The sequence below is a fragment of the Danio aesculapii genome, chromosome 18 (genome assembly GCF_903798145.1).
Source record: "Danio aesculapii chromosome 18, fDanAes4.1, whole genome shotgun sequence".
NCBI classification, from domain to species: domain Eukaryota; kingdom Metazoa; phylum Chordata; class Actinopteri; order Cypriniformes; family Danionidae; genus Danio; species Danio aesculapii.
The window spans coordinates 41560250-41583466 of NC_079452.1; the positions used below are offsets into that span (position 1 = coordinate 41560250).

The following is a 23217-nucleotide window of genomic DNA, read 5'->3' on the forward strand; positions in this document are numbered from 1 at the left end:
TATATAAATCTAATTTGTTAACAAAACTAAATTGCAGTTTGTGACCTTTTAAAGTCTAAGAACATGTAAGATTGTAACAGAAATAGAGTGCCATTACTTTAGCATGGTTATAGATCTCCACACAAGTTTCAGTGTTGATGTTCTTGGCGCAGATGATCTCACAGTGTCTCTGTAATGCCTCCAGCTGGAAGAACTTAGATGCAGAGAGAAGCTGGAAGATGGAGGAAGAGAGAAACTGAGCCCAAAACAAATACACCTCAATATAAACCTACTGTAGCACACAGGACTCCTTGGTTATCAATAAACTATGTCAATAACTTAAAAAAAGCAACATTTCAATAAATATTTACACTTAAATTGAGTATAGGAATGGATAAAACCTATAAAAAGTTACAGTAAATAGTTTTATATTTTACATAAAAATCACAATAATTAAATAGATTAATAAATATATTTATTTTTTTTTTTCTATATTTCCCAAATGATGTTTAACAGAGCAAGCACTTTTGAAAAAATCTTCTCTTCATTAAACAGACATTGGGGAAAAAAATAAAGAGGGGGTCTTATAATTTGGGGGGGCTAATGATTCTGACTTCAACTGTACATACACATATATATATTAAAATAAAAAAATAGCTATTTGAACATGCTGCTGCTATTTCATAAGCCTTATTATTGATTAAATTGCTTTACATTGTATAAGAACTTTAAATATAAATATAGATTGTATAACAAAAGGACTGAAACAGCATAATTAGTACTTACATCCATAACCTCAGTGTTTCTGATGTGGAGAGCATCTGTTCCACCACAGTACAGATACTGCATCACCAGCTAGTAGAGATAGCTAAATATTACTTTTGCATCAGTCAGATACAATAGACACACTCTAATCTTCTCAGAGCATGAAACTGTACCTGAAATACATTGTATTTGACGTGGCTGATTTCAATACAGGTGTTTTCAGCAGCTGGTCTGTTTGCTAGAAGTAGTTTAAACCTTGAGTATAAAAGAAAAGATGCACCAATAAATATAAGACGTAACTATGAATGAAAACACAATTGTGGTCAAAATTATTGGCAACCTTTGTGAATATGGGAAAAAAACTGCTTTATGCTATTTTACTAAACAAAGTGAAATACATTTTTTTTCCAATATATAGTTGAGGACAAAATTATTTACTGTGATTTTTTTTCTTTCTTTCTTTTTTCAAATATTTCCCAAATAATGTTTTACAAAGCAAGGATTTTTTCACAGCATTTCCTATAATATTTGTATTATATTCCTATAATATCCTAAAACTTACTTGCTTTATTTAGGCTAGAATAAAAGCAGTTTTAATAAAAAAAAAAAAAAAAATTCAATATTATTAGCTTCCTCAAGCAATACATATTTTTCATTTGTCTACAGAATAAACTAGAGGTCTACGAGGGATTAATTATTTAGTCTCGCTCCCACCAGGTTTTATTCCGCACCCGACCACTCCCACAGTATATTCAGCCTTTGTTCACCCGCTGCCCGCTAAGAATAATTTTCTACTCGACCCGACCGTTCCAACACAATCTCACGGCAATTCGTAACTTTTTGATTTAGTGGCTAATTCGTACGATCTAACTCGTACAATTTAGTACGATTTGCTCATCCCCCAATGACGGTTGGGTTTAGGGGTGGGGTTAGGTGCCACGCCTTCTTTTTAAAATCGTACAATTTCGTACGACTGAACTCTTATGAATTCGTACGAATTAGCCACTAAACTGACAAAAAGTAAAATACTTACGTTTTCTTGTGAGATCAGGTGGGACCGTTTCCACTAAATTCAAATCTAGTTTCTAAAATCTCACGTTTAAATCGGGTACTATCGAAAGAGTCTGCACTGGTCATACGTTCATCATGTGTAAGAGTCGTGAGCACTGGTTGTACCGGTGCTCAATAAGAATGAGGAAATCACAGATATGCTATTCTGAAATAATGTCGGGACTCTGATACCCTATATTGTTAAACCACCCAACCTAGACTAATCTCGTTTTATTCGGAAATTTATTCCTGGATATCTGGTCGGGTCCCGCGATAATGCAAACCTCTAGAAAAAAACACTTTTGTTTAATGATTTGCATAATTACCCAACCTTGCCTAATTAATCCTGTCAAGCTTTTAAATTGCACTTTAAGCTGAATACTAGTATCTTAAAAATATCTAGTAAAATATCTTGTACTGTCATCATGGAAAAGATAAAATAATTAATTTATTCGAAATTAGTAACTAAAACTATTATATTTAGAAATGTGTTGAAAAAATATTTTTCCGTTAAACAGAAATTGGGGGAAAATATACAGGATGGCTAATAATCAGGAGGGCTTATAATTCTGACTTCAACTGTATGCATTTGTTCAAATTTACTAAGGGTGCCAATAAATGCAACCATGACTTTAGGTTTTTCTTGGGCCCCATGCTGTTTAATTAGGTATTGAAACTAAAACACAAAAATCACACCTTACTGAATGTCATGTAATCACAGTAATAATACAGTGTTTTCTTTCAGGGTGATGCAGTGACCTATCTGACCTGTTGGAGGCGGTGAAGAGCAAAACTTTGTGAGCGTAGAATGGCTTTCCCTCCACCAGAAAGGTCACGTCTGACATCTCCTTGTTATTTAGAAAATGAGGATCTGACACACAAACACATCACAGATGCATTAGCTGCGGCTGCCATCTCTGGAAATCACAGCTGTTGTCAATAGAGCTCTATAAAGGTTAATCCAAAAAGGACAATTCTGTCATATACTTCGCTTTCTCATTATACGTTTCTCTTTGCTCTGTGAAACATAAAAGGAGAATGTTTTCAGGATTGCAGCCTTCTGGTTGTTCTATTCATTTGAAAAGAACTAAGAGCTTTCAAGGACACAAAACAGCATGACTGTAGTAGAACAGAAAAATAAAGAGACCACTTAAGTCTAAGTTTTTTATTTGTTACATTTGATAGATATTGGTTGCAGTAAAATTGTAATTTTTCTTTAATCGTATAAAGGTTTTATGGCATGTCTTACAATTGTCAAATAAAAAATATAGCATTATACACTGTAAAATATCCATAAATTAACAGTTTTCCGTATTTTGTGATTCATGTTTTGATATTTTTATTATTTATACTTTTGAATCACATTATGAGACTTTGATCTTTCTTCTGACAACTTTTAACCTTAAAAAGTTTGAAAAAGTGACTTTCATGAACATTTTTAATAGTTTAAAGTAATATATTGTCTGGGTTGTGTTGTATTTTTGTGCAACACAGTAAGCTGTACATTTTCTGTTATTTTACAGATTAATTTATTTTTATCTTATTTCTTATACGTTATATTATTTCAAACTATAAAATGCCAATAAAAGTCACTTTGTTAAACTGTAGAGTTGATTTTTCAACATCAAAAGTTGACAGAGCAGAGATCAAGGTCCATTAATGCCATTCACAACTGTAAATAGACAGAAAACACAAAACTGTTAATTAACAGATATTTTTACAGTGTAGAGCATGTTTATGTGTGTGTATATATATATATATATATATATATATATATATATATATATATATATATATATATATATATATATATATATATATATATATATATATATATATATATATATATATATATATATATATATATATATATATATATATATATATATATATATGTCAGAATAACAAATGTGTTTATAAAAAAAAATCAGGATTTTTCCAGATAATATTAATTACTTAACCTTTCTAAAGGAAAAAAGGGTTTTGTATCTAAAAATTAATTTAACATTATAAATATAAACCATTTATTGTTTTTGTTTTGATAAATCAAGTTTTTGCCAGTGTACTCTTCAGTACTTTAAAATTTGTAAAAACATAATTCTGAAAATTTCCATAAATTAAAATCTGCCCACCCCCTCCCCCCAATTGTATACCCAAAACACAACATAACAAGAAATCTTTACGAAAATTAAAAAAAAAAAATTGGGTTAATTATTACAACATAATTTAATAACATAATAATTCATTATTATGGAGTTCAAATATTGGATGTTAAAAATGAAAATGTTAAAAAATGAAATGATTTCACAATAATAAACTTTTCATTTGCAGATGATAATATGCAGTGCAAATAATAAATGCATTTACAACTAAATTACATTTTTATGTCTTTGTATGAAAATGTATTTTACTCCATTATTTTCAATGGAGTTTCTGTGCTCATCTGCTGATGCTGACGGTGCGTGCATGTAAACATTTCATCTCGTTTTACACTTGAAATACTAAATGAATGCTGAAGTCTATTTAACTAATTATATTTTAATTACATTACAAAACCTATGCTGTAAAAGGAACCGTATACAATTTTAAAAAGTCACATTAACCATTCACCGGAAGTTTATCAGTATGGGAAGAAACACTGTGCATATACTTTATAATAAACTCTTCATTTGCAGATGATAATAAGCAGTGAAAATAAAAACTGCATTTAATTGTAGCACATTGTATAGAATTAGTTTCCTAGAAAAAATGAAAAGATAACTAAAGATAAAACGATTAAATAGTAAAGATATCTAAATAATCAAGACATCTAAAGTCAAACAATTTAAGTAAGTAAATCATAGCATTAATTTGAGAGAGAGAGAGAGAGAGAGAGAGAGAGAGAGAGAGAGAGAGAGAGAGAGAGAGAGAGAGAGAGAGAGAGAGAGAGAGAGAGAGAGAGAGAGAGAGAGAGAGAGAGAGAGAGAGAGAGAGAGAGAGCACAGTTTAATCCAAGTCATTCAGTTTGTTCTGGTGAAGAAAGCTGATCTCTATACAGTACGTACCCAGTCTTGAGGTTTGTTTCCTCTTGATCTCGGTCAGTTTTGGAATAGGATATGGGCCGTAGCACTGAGTAAATATCACAGCCAGCTGCTGACTAATCACTTCATTCTGCAAAGCAGGAGAAAGTGTAACAGGTAAGACCACTGCCATCAAACCCCATTACTAAACAACACAGGCTGACTTGCCTTGTTACAGCGCCTTTGACCCCTGTAAAGTTATTTTTTGTTCTTCATTTGAGGTAGAAAAAAATGTATACACTTGAACGAGAAGAATCAGTTCATTTTAGATATTATACCTCAATTTTTCATGCACTTATTTATGCACATTTATCTTTAAAACATACACAAACTCTACAGGATCTACAGCACATGTGTTAAAGCCAGTTCCTGGAGGGCCATAGCTCACAGTTTAGTTTCAATCATTAAAAAACACCTGATGAAAATAATTGAGCCCTTCAAGCTTGTTTGATACCTACAGATAGGTGTATTGAAGCAGGGTGGGAACTAAACTGCAGGGGGCTGGGGGTCAGCCCTTTAAACATAATTTGGGAAATATTTAGAAAAGAAAAAAAATCAAGGGGTGGGGGGTCTAATAATTCTGACTTCAACATCAATTTCTTACTATTAACAGACCAAGGAATTTTCCACAGTGTGTCTGATAATATTTTTTCTTCTGGAGAAAGTTTTATTTGTTTTACTTCGTCAAGAATAATAGCAGTTTTTATTTTTTTAAAAAACATTTTAAGGTCTATTTTATCAGCCCTTTTAAGCTATATATATTTTTTTCAATAGTCTACAGAACAAACCATCATTATATAACAATTTGCCTAATTACCATAACCTGCCTAGTTAACTTAATTAATCTAGTTAATCCTTTAAATGTCACTTTAAGCTGAATTGTAGTGTCTTGAAAAATATCTAGTCAAATTTTTTTCTGTCAAAATTATTTACTGTCATCATGGCAAATCATTCAACAGTCTGAAACTGGCAGTTGTAGAGCACCGAAGCACATCTTAGGTATCCACAAAACATGTTTCTTGTAAAATAATCTGTTTATATCTGCATGTAGCCAAAAAAAAAGAAAAATTAGACATAATTTGTATAGTTTGACCTACAGTAACTTCTAAAATAGTAACTAAATATCCCTCAAAACACTAATAATATATAAATTTTATTAATAAATTAAATGTAATTTAAATACATTTATAAATTTGATTCACTGAAGCAAGTATTACCAAACTACTATCAAAAAAGTTGAACCCCCTCCCCCCGATCGTCAATATATAATTCGCACACTGGATGTAAAGGATGGTCAACAGTATAATTAAATGTATGTATTACATCAATCATATAAATACAATGTAAAAACATGTATTTACACAATAATTACATTGTAACAGATGATTCACTTCAGTATAAGTACATATTAGTTAAGGTTACCTAATATGAAGTGGGACCAAAAAAAGATACAAAAATGGCACAAGATGTCTGTGTATATTTACATACAACAAATGTGTATATTATATACAACAAAGCAGCACAGTTTCTGCAAATTTTGAGAGATTTATTACAAAATTGATTTATTTCAGTTTCACACCACAAAAATCAGGAAAAAAATCCTGTTGGGACTGTACAGGAAAGGTAACATCCATAAGAGGACCACTTGAATTTCTTACTATTTTTACTACTTCTTTGTACTACTATCACATACTGTACATGAGCTTGCATAGCAAAATCAGAGCAACTACTCTTGAGAAGCACCAATGGAGAGAGTTTAAGGATCAGTGCTTTACTCCAGAGTTGAGAAGAGTACGTTAAGTGCAGGAAGATGCTTAAATCCCTGTCAGATCTCTCTCTCTTTCTCTCTCCCTCTGCAGTCTGAACCATCAGCTTCTCTCAGAGGTTTCTCATCAAGCTGACATTTCCCTCGCCCCGTCCTGACTCTGCCTCCACAAATCACCTGCTGTCAGCACAGCGCCGCTATTTCCTCATTCTCTGGCTCTCTCTCTCTTTGTACTAACAAGCAGACACACATTATTTGTGAAGGTTGAGCAGAGAGCGGAAACTGTCAGTCTTCCCTGTAGGGCTCAGAGTGAGATTTCCTCATGCATCAGCCTTGACAAACACCTCTCTTACACACACATACACACATCTATGGGAGGAGTCCACGTTTATCCTTCCTTCCTGGATGCTTTCTGGCACACTGGGTTTTAAAGAGAAGCTATTATGTAATGCTGGGGGTGATGTTGACAGAACGGACAATTCAGATTACGTGTGTCTGCACAAAAATAAATAAATAAAAATATTGTGGCCGGAAGGGTATCCGCTGTGTAAAACGTATGCCAGTGTCGTTAGCGGGTCATTCCACTGTGGCGACCCTTCATAAATCAGGGACTAATCCAATGGAAATTAATCAATTTATACGATAATGTTCTGAAAATTACACTACAGACATGATTATTTTGAACTACTTTTTATTTGAATATTTTTTGTAATTTTGTTAGATAATAAAAAAATCTATTTAGCTTTCTAGTAGTTTTTGCCTTTTAATTTAAAGTTATTTTTATCTTAAAACGCAAGTAAATTATTAAATCTAATTATTAAATGCAAGTAGTGTAAGTAAAGTGAAATAATGTATCATCATAACACAGTGCAACTTATAATTAGATATGAAATATATAAATATCTAACATTTATATAAAATAATAAGTCATACTAAGTGTGATGATCACCAGTGATCCGGGTTTGCAGATCACTGGTAAACATACACTATCACCCGGACTACTTTCTTTCTTTCCTTTTTTTTTTTTATTCTGTCACCTTATGAACTACAAATCCTGTCATGCACTTCACACTTACCTGTTTCTGGAATTCCTGATGATTACACACACACAGCTGGTATCTGATCTGAGACTGATTACATGGACTATTTATGCAGCTCACATTCCCACACACTTTGCTGAGTCTTGTTGGTTAATCCCTGTAGCATAAAGTGTTTCCTGTATCTAGTCCTTCCCTGTTCTGTGTTCCTTAACCCTTACCTTGTTTCCTTATTTTCATTGGTTGCTGCCTTTATCGACCTTATTGCCTGTGACCTCAACTACGCTTTTGGATTTACCTGTACGTTTGCTCCTTTGATTGACGTTGCCTGTCTGACGTTTCTAAATAAAGCTGCATGTGGATACTTAATCTGTTGTCACCCGACTCCCTTGTTACACTAAGTTTAAAAGAAGTTTGAATGTTTAAAATTTTTAGATGACAAACAGCTATAAACAGCTTAAATAATAGTGGTAAAAATAAAGATTTCTTTATTTAATGCTAACCCTTACATATGGCCTCAAAACAAATAAAACTTAGAAAAAAATCATATAAATTTGGGATGTTACGATTAACTGGATAAATGGGGAAGATGTTAGGTCCTATGCTGGCCCTATGTTTTGTTTTAGTTTGTTTGCATTTGTGATAGCCAAGTTGGTGATTGGTGGGTGGGGTGTCTCACCTGAAGCACATTACAGTATATGGGTCCCATAAAGACTGCGTTTTGGCATGAAATAGGTGTTGTCATGGTTTATACTTTATTTCTTCTTCTTCCTATCATTATTATTATTATTATTATTATTATTATTATTATTATTATTATTATTATTATTATTATTATTATTATCATTATTATTATTATTATTATCATCATCATCATTATTATTATCATTATCATTATTATCATCATCATCATCATCATCATCATCATCATCATCATTATTATTATTATTATTTATTATTATTATTATCATCATTATTATTATTATTATTATTATCATCATCATCATCATCATCATCATCATCATCATTATTATTATTATTATTATCATCATCATCATCATCATTATTATTATTATTTATTATTATTATTATTATTCTCATCATCATCATCATCATCATCATCATCATCATCATTATTATTATTATTTATTATTATTATTATCATCATTATTATTATTATTATCATCATTATTATTATTATCATCATCATCATTATTATTATTATTATTATTATTATCATCATCATTATTATTATTATTATTATTATTATTCTCATCATCATCATCATCATCATTATTATCATCATCATCATCATCATCATCATCATCATCATCATCATCATCATTATTATTATTATTATTATTATTATTATTATTATTATTATTATTATTCTCATCATCATCATCATCATCATCATCATTATTATTATTATCATTATTATTATTATTCTCATCATCATTATTATTATTATTATTATCATTATTATTATTCTCATCATCATTATTATTATCTTCGTTGTTGTGTCGTGTTGGAGTTTGTTGATTTATTAATGGATGTTTTTTTTCTGTGAGGTTAACTCCGCCTTGCACCTGCGGCTCATTTTTGACTGGCGGCTTTATAAGCGGAAGCTGAGTGTGCGTCTGGGTGGCTCTTTGTTTTCCAGCACGTGTCTGACTGGTCCTCCCGATCTTTGCTCTCTTGAGCGTATGACCCGTACTTGTTGAGAATCTTTATGTATCTCGTCCTGCTGAAGGTCCGAGATTTCTGTTCTGTTCTTTATTTTGATAGGAAACCTATTTTCTGGTCTCTAAATAAATAGAGAATTGTACTTCTGAGTTGTGTGTCCTTTTATGTTGCTTTTATAAACTTTAAAAAATAAGGGTTCGTAACAGTGTTGGTCCAGAGAATTTGGCTAGTTGGACTTGTTGCCTTGATGTTTTGATTTCAGTTTGGACCACTCACCACTTTGATTTTGTTTGCTTTAAATATATTTTGTTAGTTATGTTTTTTGTTAATAAATTACTTTTCCGTGTTGCCAGTTGTAACAACAAAACGAAATTAAATAAAGTCTAAATAAATTTAAAAGGCTAGTGAAATGTGTGTGAAATAACCCTGTTGCAGTCCAGTATGACTGTATATGATGTCAAATGTGTAAATTCTGTGTTTGAGTTCACCTTGCTGGCGCGCAGGATCTGGAACATGAGTGGGAGGCCGTGTGTGATGAGCTCCTCTGTATATTCCTCCTCTTCAATTGAGCTGAACTCCTTCAGCAAACCCTGGATCAGCGGCCGCCGGTGCTGAAGGAAACAGGTTCGCAGAGACTCCAGCCACGTGTGCAGTGTCCAGGGCACCCCTGACACACACAGCCCCCCAATTATTTCATCAGAAATACAGCAGAAGAATACATTTGTGTAATATAATAAAACATAAAATATTCTATTTCAGAGTCACACGATCCATCAGGAATCTTTCTAATATTCTCATTCAGCACTCAAGGATTCATTCATTCATTTTCTTTTTGGCTTAGTCCTTTTATTAATCTGGGGTCGGCACAGCGGAATGAACCGCCAACTTATCCAGCATATGTTTTACACAGCAGATGCCCTTCCATCTGCAACCCATCACTGGGAAACACACATACATTCTCATTCACACACATACACTATGGACAATTTAGCCATGTTAGCACCGTGTTGCTGCGCTCAAGGATAATAATTTCATTTTATTATCATCATCATCATAATAAAATTAATGATCTATTTTTTTTTGTTTATTTATGAAGAGAATCAAAAGAATGAAATTGATTTGAAATGTAAATATTTTGTAACGTAATAAAAGTCTTTAAAGGTAAGTCTTTAATAAAAGCCTTTTATTTTTTATGGTACTAGATTTGTAAACTAAAATTGATAAAGGCAAAAGTTCAAAGAAAAATAGAAACTCTGGTTTCCAGATCCAAGTCTTTAAGGGCCACAAAACCCCTCATTAATGAAGTTTCACCTTATTCACAATAGATTGGTTCAAACCAAGTCTTTCTCATGAATTACACTGAAAGCTCAAAGACGTCATGTTGTACCAGCCAGTACAGACATCCAGTGTCCATGCTGGAATTTACAGAAGGATCTCATGGCCGGATTTCAATTTGCTCGAAATAACGCAAAAACAAGCAATTTTCACTTTTTGGTTAAATATATGTGTCCTAATCGTGTTTTAGCAACCTGGGACATATATATGACTGTCAACATCTCAAAAAATGTGTTTTGGTGTTTCGTGACCCTTTAAAGATGGCATTCCATTCTGGTGTTTGCATGAAATAAATTGTACACAAGTCATTTTATTTACATGAATAGCATAATTATGCAGGTAAAGTTTCTACTTTAATGTTTTAAACAGCTTTTGTGGAAGTAAATGTCAAAGTATGAGTGAAACTTTATAGCGTCGTTCAGCATACCACATTTATTCATTTAAAACACAGCAAAATACTAAATCTGACCTGCTTTTATTAAAATAAATGTAATTATACTATATTTTATTATATTGTAAACAATTAAAAACATCTTTGCTGAGTAATGATTAAACTCCAGTGGTTTGAAGGAGCGTGACAAAGTATAAAGATTTAAAATGTTTAATTACTGAGTATTTGGAGGCTGCGGTGTGATCCTTAAATAGAGTCTTTTATTATGTAATCAAATGATTCATTCATTAAGTTTCCTTTGGCTTAGTCCCTTTACTTATCAGGGCTTGCTACAGTATATTGAACTGCCAACTTATCCAGCATATGTTTTACACAGCACACATGTTTTACCCTTCCAGCTGCAACCCAGTACAGGGAAACATTCATACACACTCATTCACACACAAACACTACAGCCAATTTAGTTTATTCAATTCATCTATATCGCATGTGGGGGAAACCGGAGCACCAGGAGGAAACCCACATGAACATGGGGAGAACATGCAAACTCCACACAGAAATGCCAACTGACCCAGCCAGGACTCAAACCAGCAACCTTCTTGCTGTGAGGTGACTAACCACTGAGCCACCGTGTCGCCCTATAATCAAACGATTCTTACTCTAAACACCCTTGGCAAGATGTTTTGGTATATAAACTATTAGACTAACTATTAACTATTGCCCACACACAAAAATTAAACCCTACACATTCCAAAAACTTGCAGCTGATGTCTGAAAACCATCTTCATGCAAATTTCAACAACTAAGCAATAATTTAAACCAGCATTACGTAACTCTGGATCCTACAGCAGGAACTGACCTAGACTTCTGATGTCCAGTGTGATGTCGACGTATCCATGTTCGGAGCTGTGATACATGGCCTCCCTCAGAGCTTTGAGTTTGGCTTTCCCCGTGCGGGTCGCCTCCATCTTAAGGGAATTCCTCTCCTCCAGGTCAGATCCCTCAGCCAGGATCTCCTGCAGAGACAAAACGTCCGCCTTCCCCTTTTCCGACTGCGACAGAAGCTTGCAGAACACGTTCCTGCAGCACGAGGATGAGATTTTGCAGGTTTTATTAATAAATTACGAGCTGCTGCTAGTGTGCATTTGACTAATGCATCTTGTGTGTGTGTGTGTGTGTTACCTGTGTCCGTGCGCAGCGGCCAGGCTGAAGGAGTTCATGTCTCCGTGTGGTGCGGTAGAGATGCCGTTGCGGTACATGGTTCCGATCATGGGGTCTGCTCCTCTCTCCAAAAGCAGACTGACCAGCTCAAAGTTTCCTACAGCACACAAACTGCTGAGTCCTCTCTTGTAGCCTCTTGCTGGCATATAACTGAGTAATTGGAGACGGAAGTGGCACTGTTGTCCAGTCTGCAGCGTGAGCTTTCTTACCTGCGGCCGAAGCCAACTGCAAAGGCGTCTCAGTGTAGTTCTCCATGCCGTCCTGCAGAGAGCCCTCCACGTTAGCACCGGCGTCCAGAAGCAGCTGAGATGAAGCCAAAAAAGAGAGAACTTCAGCTGTAGTGTGTAAAGATGATGAAAGCATTTTCTGTTAACACCAAGGATGATGACTATAACAATAAGAACAGTCATTCGGGGTGTTGAATGCTTAATTCTGATTGATCGATGAACATTTTAGGGTGGAAATATTTGCAGATAAACACACAGCATTACAGTTCCAGATTACTATGGTGAGTTCACTCATTTTCCATTGGGTTAGTCGCTTATATTTCAGGGGTTTCCACAGTGGTAGTTACTCTAGCAAATTTTTTTTGTGCAGCGGATGTCGCAAACCAGCACTACAGTACACTAACTCGTTAACCCCAAATGCTGGGAATCACCCATACACTCTCATTTACACACACTCATCCATTATGGTGAGTTTAGTTTATCAAATTCACCTAAACCGCATGTCTTTGGACTGTTGGGGAAACTGGAGCACCCGGCGGAAACTGACACGAACATGGGATGGAGTATATGACAACTTCAGAACTTGAACCAGTGACCTTCTTTCTGTGAGGTGACAGTGCTACCCACTAAGCCAACTATAGTAAGTTATTCAGAATTTTACATCCTACAATAGTCAAAAATCACAATAACAGGCTTTGTATGAGATCACAGGAAAAGTTTGAGAACAAAAACCTGACAAATGTCTTGAAATACAAAATCTGTATTATATCTGAGTGGTAACCAAATAGTTTAATTGTTCTGCAATATTAGCACCAGGGGCATGCATTATTTGCTAATAATTAAACACCCCATCGTCCATTATTCCTATTTTATTTACACAATTACATAAATGGCATTCAACTGCTAAAAAAGCATGTACTGTAAAGCATGAATTTGTATTGTATGGATAAATCTGTTGTCACATGACAACCTTCCGGCTTAAGGCCCCGTTTACACTAGTACATTTCAGTTTTAAAACGGCGTTTTAGAATGAAAACGATCCGCGCCTACGCTATCGTTTCACCCAGCATTTCTGAACGACTCTCCGTCTACACCACACCTCTGAAAACACACATAACGTGACCACATATTTACCCGTGACCACATATCTACCCATATCTATCTACCCAGATGAGAGCTGTGCTCGTCGGACTGTTCATCAGATCTACCTCTGGATCTAATCTCATTACATTTGTTAAAGGTGATATTTAATTAATCTTGTTGTCTATATCTAATGACATATTCCCCGACTTTGGTCTTTTGAATCTACTACTTGTTCTCAGGTAACGTGCTTTGGCTGAACGCAAAGATAAGTTAATAATTAATGCAACCACGTACACTGATTCTGCATATTTGACTGATAGCTTGCCTTTATTTCCTATAATGTGCAAACTTATTGTACGATATACTTTTATAATGTCCATTATTGATTATTAAAACTGATATTCAGCACAAGAGAGGGTATGTTTCATATTTTCAATAAAAATTAAAGCAGGCAGAAATGTTATAGGCTCCGTTATGTTTTAAATATGCAAACAGTGAAGATGGCGCTTATATAAATATGCAGCTACACGACGCCTCAGAATTTCTGATGCTTGCTAATTGCTAATCTGCTGATTACTAATATCAAAATGAAAATAGCAATTCCTTAAATCATGTTTTCATTTTATTGTTAAGAAAGTGAAAAAACGTAGCCTGGGTGATGTGAATAAGGTTATAAAGTACACTGTTCCCTTTAAAGATTTACCTGATGTGTCATCGGTAGTTTGTTTTCCATATCAAACTTGCGAAGTCTGAACTTACGAGGTGAGGATGCAAGACTGAACTGTGGGTAGGCTACTTAATATTGAGGAAAAAGCCCCAATCAGATAGGTAAATATCTGCAGCCACGCCTCCTTTTTCAGATGTCTCAGATTTCCCCCATCCACACTGAGATGGAGTAGCAGTGTTTTAGAATGAAAACGGCCTCTACAGCGTTTCCAAAATGTTCAATTTTTGGCGCTCGAAAACTCCGGTGTAGTGTGGATGGATGGTGTTACCGTAGCAAAACTTATGCGTTTTAAAACAAAAACTTATTAGCGTAAACGGGCTTAAGTTGTGTTGCGACACTACCATTTACAATGGCCTCATGGGTAAAGTGTCCATCAAATGCACACTTTGAAAGTCTCAATGGATGTCTTAGGTCATCTGGTACTTTTCATCTACAGTTTTATGAATGCTATAAATTTGTACTTAGAAGTCGGCTTACATACTGTTTTTTCACTATTTAGTAAACTTGCATCAAGCCAATATCAAAGAACAAGTGGTGATAAAAATGACTGTGTTGTCACCATGTGTCAGCTGCATCTGGACCAAAAAGCTGTGAGTGAACACACCAAATGGACAACAGCCAACTGAAAGATAGTGTACGTTCTCCACCTGCATATGAGGATATATCTTTCCATACCTGCAGGTGGCAATAGTCTGAATTGTGATCCCACAAAGGGGAACTAGTGCTGCACACAAACAAATCATAAACAAAGCAGTGCTCACGTACCGGTTTTACAGTACTTGTTGATCACCACAGAGGGATTCACTCATATAAATTTGTCTGATAATCCATAACGTTTGCAAATATTTGAGAAATGTTACAAAATGAAATTTGAGCAGAAGTTAAACTCTTTTAATTTTAAATCTGAATCTACTATAATCATAATGATTCAGTAAGATGACATCACTGAGATGAGATGATATTTGCAAATGGTGGCGCAGTGGGTAACACGATCGCCTCAGAGCAAGAAGGCCGCTGGTTCGAGCCTCGGCTGGATCACTTGGCATTTCTGTGTGGTGTTTGCATGTTCTCCCTGTGTTCACGGTGTGCACCGGGGTTTCCACCGGGTGCTCTGGATTCCCCCACAAGCTATAGGTCAATTGGGTAAGCTAAATTGTTCGTAGTGTGTGTGTGAATGAGTGTGTATAGATGGTTCCCAGTGATGGGTTGCAGCTGGAAGGGCATCTGCTGCATAAAACATATGCTGGATAAGTTGGCGGTTCATTACGCTGTGGCGACCCCAGATTAATAAAGGGTCGAAAAGAAAATCAATGAATAAATGACATCACAAGAGTTGAATAATGTCATCAAATGCTTAATTTCATAATAAAAAACTGCATGATTGATAACAGTTTCAGTTTACTAGAACTTCTATGTTAAGCTGCTTTGACACAATCTACATTGTAAAAGTGCTAAAGAAATAAAGATGAATTGAACTGAATAATACAAAAACTTTAATTACAATATCATGCGATGGTGTGAGTGCCACTGCAATTTTTACAGATATCATCCTTAGTGTGAGCAAGACTTAACACAAAGCATTCGCTCAACCTATAGACAACCAGACTGAAATAAGCAAACACAATGAATCATAATGGTTTTACATGTCAATGATAATATAAGCAAGCACCAAAAACTCCAATTCATGCAGACAAGGTTTTCAGGAGAAAACTGATGCAAATGCTACAGGACTTTTATTGTGACTATAAATCTGCTGAAAGCTCGGGTAGAGAGAGTCACTACCTGCACCACAGGGATGTGCTGGTGAAGTACGGCAAAGGTGAGTGGTGTGGCCTGCCGGGTCTCTGGGAAGACTGAGGGGAACTTTTGCACTGTGTTTGGCACCTACGGGAGGTACAGGGGACAGAGCAGGGCACAGATGAGAGAGACTGAGACCTTTAAAAACCTGTCCTGGGAACAGCACAGAGACGCTTCGCTCAGCTGAAAATATGGAGATTGAAGAGGATATTTGACCTGTTTGCCTCTTTATAGAAGCTCCATATACAGTTGAATTCAGAATTATTACAGAGTATATACAGAGAGTGAAATTCAATAACTTTTAAGACCTTTTTTAAGACTGTTTACATAAATTTTAAGACCTTATAACCACTTCAGGTTTCAACCGGAAACACTGGCGAGGTTTTAACTTACAGTATATTTACTAAATATTAATGCAAGAAACTAATCCAAAACTAAAACATTATTCATATACTAAATAAAAATCTATTAACTCTAGCTAATTCAGCAGGTTGGAGCCTATAGAACTGCAGAAATAATGGTGTTGCTGGTTACTGCAGTAAACAAAGCAGCCTGACGTCAAATCTAACAGGATTTTATTGATTTCATAAACTACACAGCATCCTGATATTCGCAGATTTAATTCAGGCAAACTTTAGCATACAACCATGCATAATCAAAATTGAATAGCTTGCAAAATATCATTTAAGAGTTTTTAAAGGTCTTACATTTCTCTACATTGATTTATCAACTTTTAATACTTTTTAAGACCCAACGGATACCCTGTATTAGCCCCCCTAAATTATTAGCCCCCCTGTTTATTTTTTTCCCCAATTTCTGTTTAACGGAAAAAGATTTTTCCAACACATTTCTAAACATAATAGTTTTAATAACTTATTTCTAATTACTGATTTCTTTTATCTTTGTCTTAAGGACATAAAGCAGCAATAAACTGTGAATTCTTTCCAAATACAGCTATTCATTTAATCTTTTATAAAAGATGAAATTATATATTCAGTATTGCAATATATATCATATAAAAATAAAATATCGCAATGTCAGTTTTTCCAATATCCTGCAGCCCTTGTATATCCAGAGTGGTTCAAATGTTTACCACTTGTTTATTCTAATTTATGTTCATTAAAACCAGGAAAGCATTAGTAAGCTAAACAAGATATTAAAAAAATCAGAACGCATAGATATTATAAAAATCATGAACACTATTCTTTAATTATTCATTTTATTACAAGAACAAAACAAACGGAAATTTCTGTTCAACATTAGACTAAATAATGCTGTTAATATCATCTGCTAATTAGCGGTTGACTTAAATAAGACTGTTGAACTGTCATCCTGTAATAAAATCAGTATTAAACTATTAAAAATAAAGCTACAGATTATACCTCACCACATTAAAAATGTCTTTTTATTGCCACTTCTACTTCTAAACTTTTCAAATCGAAGGTTAAATTCGAAACAGAAATACATGATGCCTTATCTTCTAGCTTACATATATTGTGACAGAGAGTGAAGATAGAGTCATACTGCTTCTAAAGGTGTTTGTGAGTGCCAAAACAGCACCCGATTCATATAGCAGACGTCGGTGAGCATCACATTTCTATGACACACGTCGCAAAACAACATTATTTCCCTGAAACTCTTGACTCACGCTCATATCATCTCAGAGACATGTTTTATCAAGCTAGAAATAGCGACAAACAGTGAGCGTGTATTAGTGAGAAATCTGTCTGCGCTAGATTCTAGGGTTGGGTTTTTGGCAATGCAGAACCCAGTCACAGTGACTTCCAACAAAACTCTACCAAGACAAATCCCTCATGGGCAAGCAAGCGCAGTCTGAGTTTTCTCCTGTCGTACCACAACACAGGAAACACAAACACTACACATGAGACTCCATGGCGGGCAGGATGGGTGTACAGAATGTATATGTAAGAACATGGCAAAGATGTTGGCACAAACCTCACTATTGATGTCAGCTCCTGCATCTAGCAGCATCTGAACCATGGCTTCATCACCGCGCACACATGCGTACATTAGTGGGGTCATGCCCTGTAAAACACAAACAAGACCAATCACCAACACAGCTGCAAGCAGCGAGTATGGGCCAAACACAACATAGGCAGAGCCAGTTTTGAAGGAAGGATCAGACAATAATAAGTAATTAAAGTAATTAATTAAATTTAATTATTTAATATTAAGTAATTAATTCATAATAATAAGTAATTAAAGACATTTTAAGGTGATTTTAGTCTTAAAAATTATGTGTATAATCACTACTTACATAAACAGTAACAGGTTTGTCCCATCATTAAAAGTTGCTCTTAATCAATTGCAATATTTAAGATTTATAAAGTATTTATTTATTTATTTACTTATTATTATAATTTTTTGGAGTTTTTCTGTGGGAACCTGTGTGTCTGTGATGACGTGAGATGCAAAAATATAAATAAATCTACCTACGGGTACTAATACAATTCAACTGAACTGAACTAGTATCATGATTTAGTGGTGTGTGTCCCTTTTTGACCAGTGACTTTTATTGTTAGGTGAGAATGACATAAGGTTTGTTGTCAATATATGAAAGCTTTGCAGTGATGCAGCCTCAGATGCTGTTTGACATCCTGCCATCCAATTTTCCCTCTAAGCTGCAGGCGTATGGGGCTGTGCATCTCTGAAGTTTATGGTTATAGTCAACACAAAAGAAATAAAACGTCTATGCATTAACAGACCAGGTGGATAATAAAACAGGCAGTGTATTCATAAATCCATACGACGGTCATTTCATCATGATGTGTCTACCAACAGGAAGACAGAATATAACAAGAGCTGAGATGAAAGGGGGAGGAGCTATTTAATGTATTTGGCGTTCATTAATTGTGTCTGACAGCTGTCATGGAAAGAGAATGTTGTGCGCCAAATCTGTCTCTGTAGGATAGATTTTTTTTTTAGCCAAATATCATTAGAATGTTGACCACAAGGTGGTGCTGCTCTGAAACCATGGGTAATACCATTTATTAGATTTATTTTGAATATACCCATACTTTTTGTTACAATTGTAACAATATCAATAACAATCTTGGTTATTTCTTAAATGATTATGTCACTTTTTTTAAAATCAACATAAAATGTCAACCCAGGCTCATTCAGAAAACATACCTCTATATGCATTTCTGGAGAGCGCCAAATACGTCCCAGGAGCTATTTTTTTTTGCAGTTTTTGTTTTCGCGAATCCATCAGAGGCTGCTGTGAACGCTGTTACAGATCTCAAATTTCTCTCACGAGTGCCATTCGCACTTGCTGTACTCGTGTAAATCCACCAGAGGTTGCTGTTGACTGACTGTCTACTCACTGACAGAATAACTGACCAATCAACTGACTCACCCTCCTCCCTTAACCCAGCCAATATTGTTTAAAAAAAAAACAAAAAAAAACATTGACCCGCCCTCCCACTTCCCTAAACACAAGCGACAGTTTTCAAAAGCAAAAGCCCTCTCCTAATTTTTACCACATATTCAGATTTTACCACATTCTCACTCTGTTATGTACTTGTTTATTCTATTTTTTGGCTTCTTTTTTGTCTCTTACCTGCTTTCTGGAACCGTTCTTCGCCAGACTCAAACCACATCAATGTGGTCAATACCTCTCTGCGTCTCAAGTCTGTCGACATACATGGCAAGCTAACTGGACAAACTGCTAACAGTGGGAAAGCTGGAATATGGAATATATAAGGAATATGGAGGTAAGCACTCAGCTGTTAAGCATAAAAAGGAACGGCGCCACACCGCCCCATAGCGTTCGTTTTAAAGACGAAATGCAGCCATGTACTTTTGGCTACATAATTCGCGATCTCCAGAAATGTATATAGAGCTATGTTTTCAGAATGAGCCTATGTTGCAAAATGTGACATGATTTTTTTAAACTGGCTGGAAAAAAGATATCTCAAGATATCAAGATATCTCAAGACACTGGCATTTTATTTACTTCACTTTGACTGTTCATAAAGAATTCATGAAAATCATGAAAAACTAATTGGATGTTATTTTGAGTTACATATTGTGAGTAACATTTAGGCCCAATCCTAACTCTACCCCTTCGCCTTTCCCCTTACCGCTTACTGCATTCAAGCTAAAGTGAATTGGAACACCCCTACCCCTTCACTTGAACGCGCAAAACGAGGGGTAGGGGTGTCCCAATTCTCTTTAGCTTGAATGCGTAGGGTTAAGGGGAGGGCTAGATACCACTTCAAACAGAGATTTTTCAGGACCAAACTTGAAACCAGGGGGTAAGAAAATTTCCCAGAATACACCAGCTACAACAACAACATGGCTGCACCCGAAAGTCAAGAGATGCAAAATTTAGGTTTTTTTTGTCATTATTACAAAGCATATGTTTTAATACACTCATAAGGCGTTCGTGTTTTACCATCATGCTAAAATAAAAACCGCTAAAAATTTTTATCTATAATCCCTGATAATAACTCCTGTACAGCAGTCCCACAACATTCTGACACTCGATGACACTCAAATATCTTGTCAGAAAAGCCTAGTGGCTGGGAATGACCTTTTTACAGTGTCTACTATAATGTTAATGTTGTTTTCGTGTGTTTACATAGATGAATATGGAATCTTATTGCCACATTAGATCGTCATGATAACATGATATCATTGCCTTCAGTGATTTCCTGAAGATAAATATAAAAAAATAACGCAACTAGAATCACTACAGCAGTCGCGATCGCCGATCTCATATGAAGCAAGAGGTCACAATGACATATGATGACATGTGCAGGTGCTGTAGTGCTGTACCATTTCTTAGGGGTAAATTTTGAAGCCCTTCCCCTTCACACTCTGTTTCAAGGGCCAAGGGGAAGGGGTACAAAAATAGAATTGGGATTGAGCCATAAGACCTACTAGTTGCATTTATGAACAGTGTTTTCACGATATATATAACTTGCCATTTTTAAGTATATTTAGTTTAACTGTCTCATTAGTCTTAGAAAACATGGCCAAATTATTAAGTTATTTAAGTTTAATATCTCCTGACCGCTAGGTGACACTGTGCAGTGTACTGTGAAGGTAACTTGATCAAATATGTATATTTTTAGATATGCATTATACAGATTTCTTGCGCTCATTTGAGACAGAAACTCTAAAAATGCAGTGGGTAATGTTGAGACTGTTCTCTGTCTGTGTGCCAAATTTGACAACTTTTTACATTATGGTTCTACGGGCTGCCATAGACATCAAGCGTGAAGGAAGAGGTGGAGAGAGTAACCGAGAGAATAAACCTCCAAATTATACAGCAATTTTCTTCAGATACATTGGTCTGTTGTATAAGGACAAATCTAAAAGAGTCTTTTTGTTCTAATAGAAACCAATCTCCTAGCTGGAAAATCTTAATGTTAGTCCAATCAAGAGATGGAAAATCAGATAACAAGTGGATTAGCTAAGAAACAAAGGTAATTTCAAACGTTTCCAATCCCTGAGGTCAATAACGGAGCAAAGTAATCAGTAATGGAAAGAGCACTGGTGTGTTTCCTAAGAGCTGGCTCTGATTAATACAGTCAACCGTTAAACGCTGCGAATCGTAAGGGAAACCTGCTGTGCAAATCTGTTTGGGTCCTTCTGGGCTTCCATTAAGGGAAAATTTAGCAATGTGTGCAAGCATTTACAGTCTGCTATCTATGTTTAGTTCATATTATATATTTAATGTGGCATATAGTTTATTTTTGCACCTGGAGTTGCACCTGCAGTTATATTAGTCTGCTAGACACAATGACACAATGCTTCTTGGGTTTAAACCTTCAACCTTTGAGACACAAGACCAGGCAAAAACCGTTACAACACGCAATAATTAACCACAAAGCATTTCCAACTTCCAGGAGACAATTTGTTTTTGTTTTATGGGTGACAAAGTAAACCATTGTCTTTCTAACCTGTTCACTCATGCTGTTAATTCCTCCGGGTCCCAGTAGGTTAACGGCTTGGTTGACCAGGTCAGTCCGGCCGCAGTTGAGCATTCGGAATCCCAGATCCTGCAGGAACTTGGCCTCGGTGGAAGCAGCATCAAGCTTACGTGACACGCAGAAACAGTCGTCCGTCCTTTGGCAAACACACAATCAAACATTTTAGTCCTTTGCAGTTATGTCCATTTTAGTTTCTTTAATCAGAGATTGTAAAGGGCTGAAAATAGCCTGGAAAAAGATGATTAGCTTCCGCATTATCATCTTCACTTTTTATATACCAGGTTCATTTTATTCTGTCAGGTGTCTACAAAAGTTCTTGAGGTTAAGATGTTCTGTTTGAAATCATGGTTATGGTGATCCATGTTTGCTTTAGTTTAGTTCGGTGACACATTACTTTTATTTCTTTTTGATTGCTTTAACTCGTGTTTATATGAAGAGGTAAAATTTGTCATTTTTACTGTTCTTCATCAGTTGGCACATTAATTCTTTAGATAGTCCTGTACAACAACAAAAAAGCTTAGTTTCTGGGTTTTTTATGGAGTGGATGAAAACATCCCCAACTTCATAAGGGTTAACAACACTTAACCTGGCCTGTCACATGAGAAGGTCCCGGGGAAGACCCAGGGCATGCTGGAGGAACTACATCTCTCTGCTTCGCTGAGAAGAGCTGGAGGAAGTTTTCATGAAGAGAAATGTATGGGGTTACCTGCTGAGACTGTTACCCCTGTGACTAAAAATTAAACTACATTTTTAAGTACAAAGTTCAAACTTAAGGCACTCAAGCAGCACTCAAGCTGTCATTACTTAGCAACATCTGCCACTGTGATGATGCAAACGCACCAGTGTTCAGAATCAAAAACCACTGTGTGAACACAGTCCAGAAGGGGCAGGGAAGGCGGTCAGTCAAACCCGGGTAATGTGAAAGCACCCAAAAAAAAAAAAGCATCTAAATTTCAGTCAATCTTAAACTAAATCATTCCAGTAGACAACTGACAGAAACAAAGTCAAATCAGTTTCTTATAAGTGAAGTTAAAACTAAGTGAACTTGCAACGACGCTGATTTAATGTAAAATAAGTGATTTAATTGAGGTTGAGCGATGCGGTGGCGCAGTAGGTAGTGCTGTCGACACAG

General features: G+C 35.4%; 1 protein-coding gene across 1 annotated transcript in view; it reads right to left on the bottom strand.

The window, feature by feature from the left end:
* btbd11b (BTB (POZ) domain containing 11b) overlaps positions 1–23217 on the bottom strand; it is a 164708-nt gene that overhangs the window by 4232 nt on the left and 137259 nt on the right. Inside the window, exons 5-16 of the mRNA XM_056478387.1 lie at positions 22056–22221; positions 18079–18168; positions 16108–16209; positions 12498–12591; positions 12250–12385; positions 11927–12147; positions 9830–10008; positions 4839–4944; positions 2563–2665; positions 918–999; positions 766–834; positions 98–211 (exon numbers count right to left, since the gene is read on the bottom strand). Of these exons, the coding sequence (XP_056334362.1) occupies positions 98–211; positions 766–834; positions 918–999; positions 2563–2665; positions 4839–4944; positions 9830–10008; positions 11927–12147; positions 12250–12385; positions 12498–12591; positions 16108–16209; positions 18079–18168; positions 22056–22221 (1462 nt within the window). The remainder of the gene's footprint in view (positions 1–97; positions 212–765; positions 835–917; positions 1000–2562; positions 2666–4838; positions 4945–9829; positions 10009–11926; positions 12148–12249; positions 12386–12497; positions 12592–16107; positions 16210–18078; positions 18169–22055; positions 22222–23217) is intronic.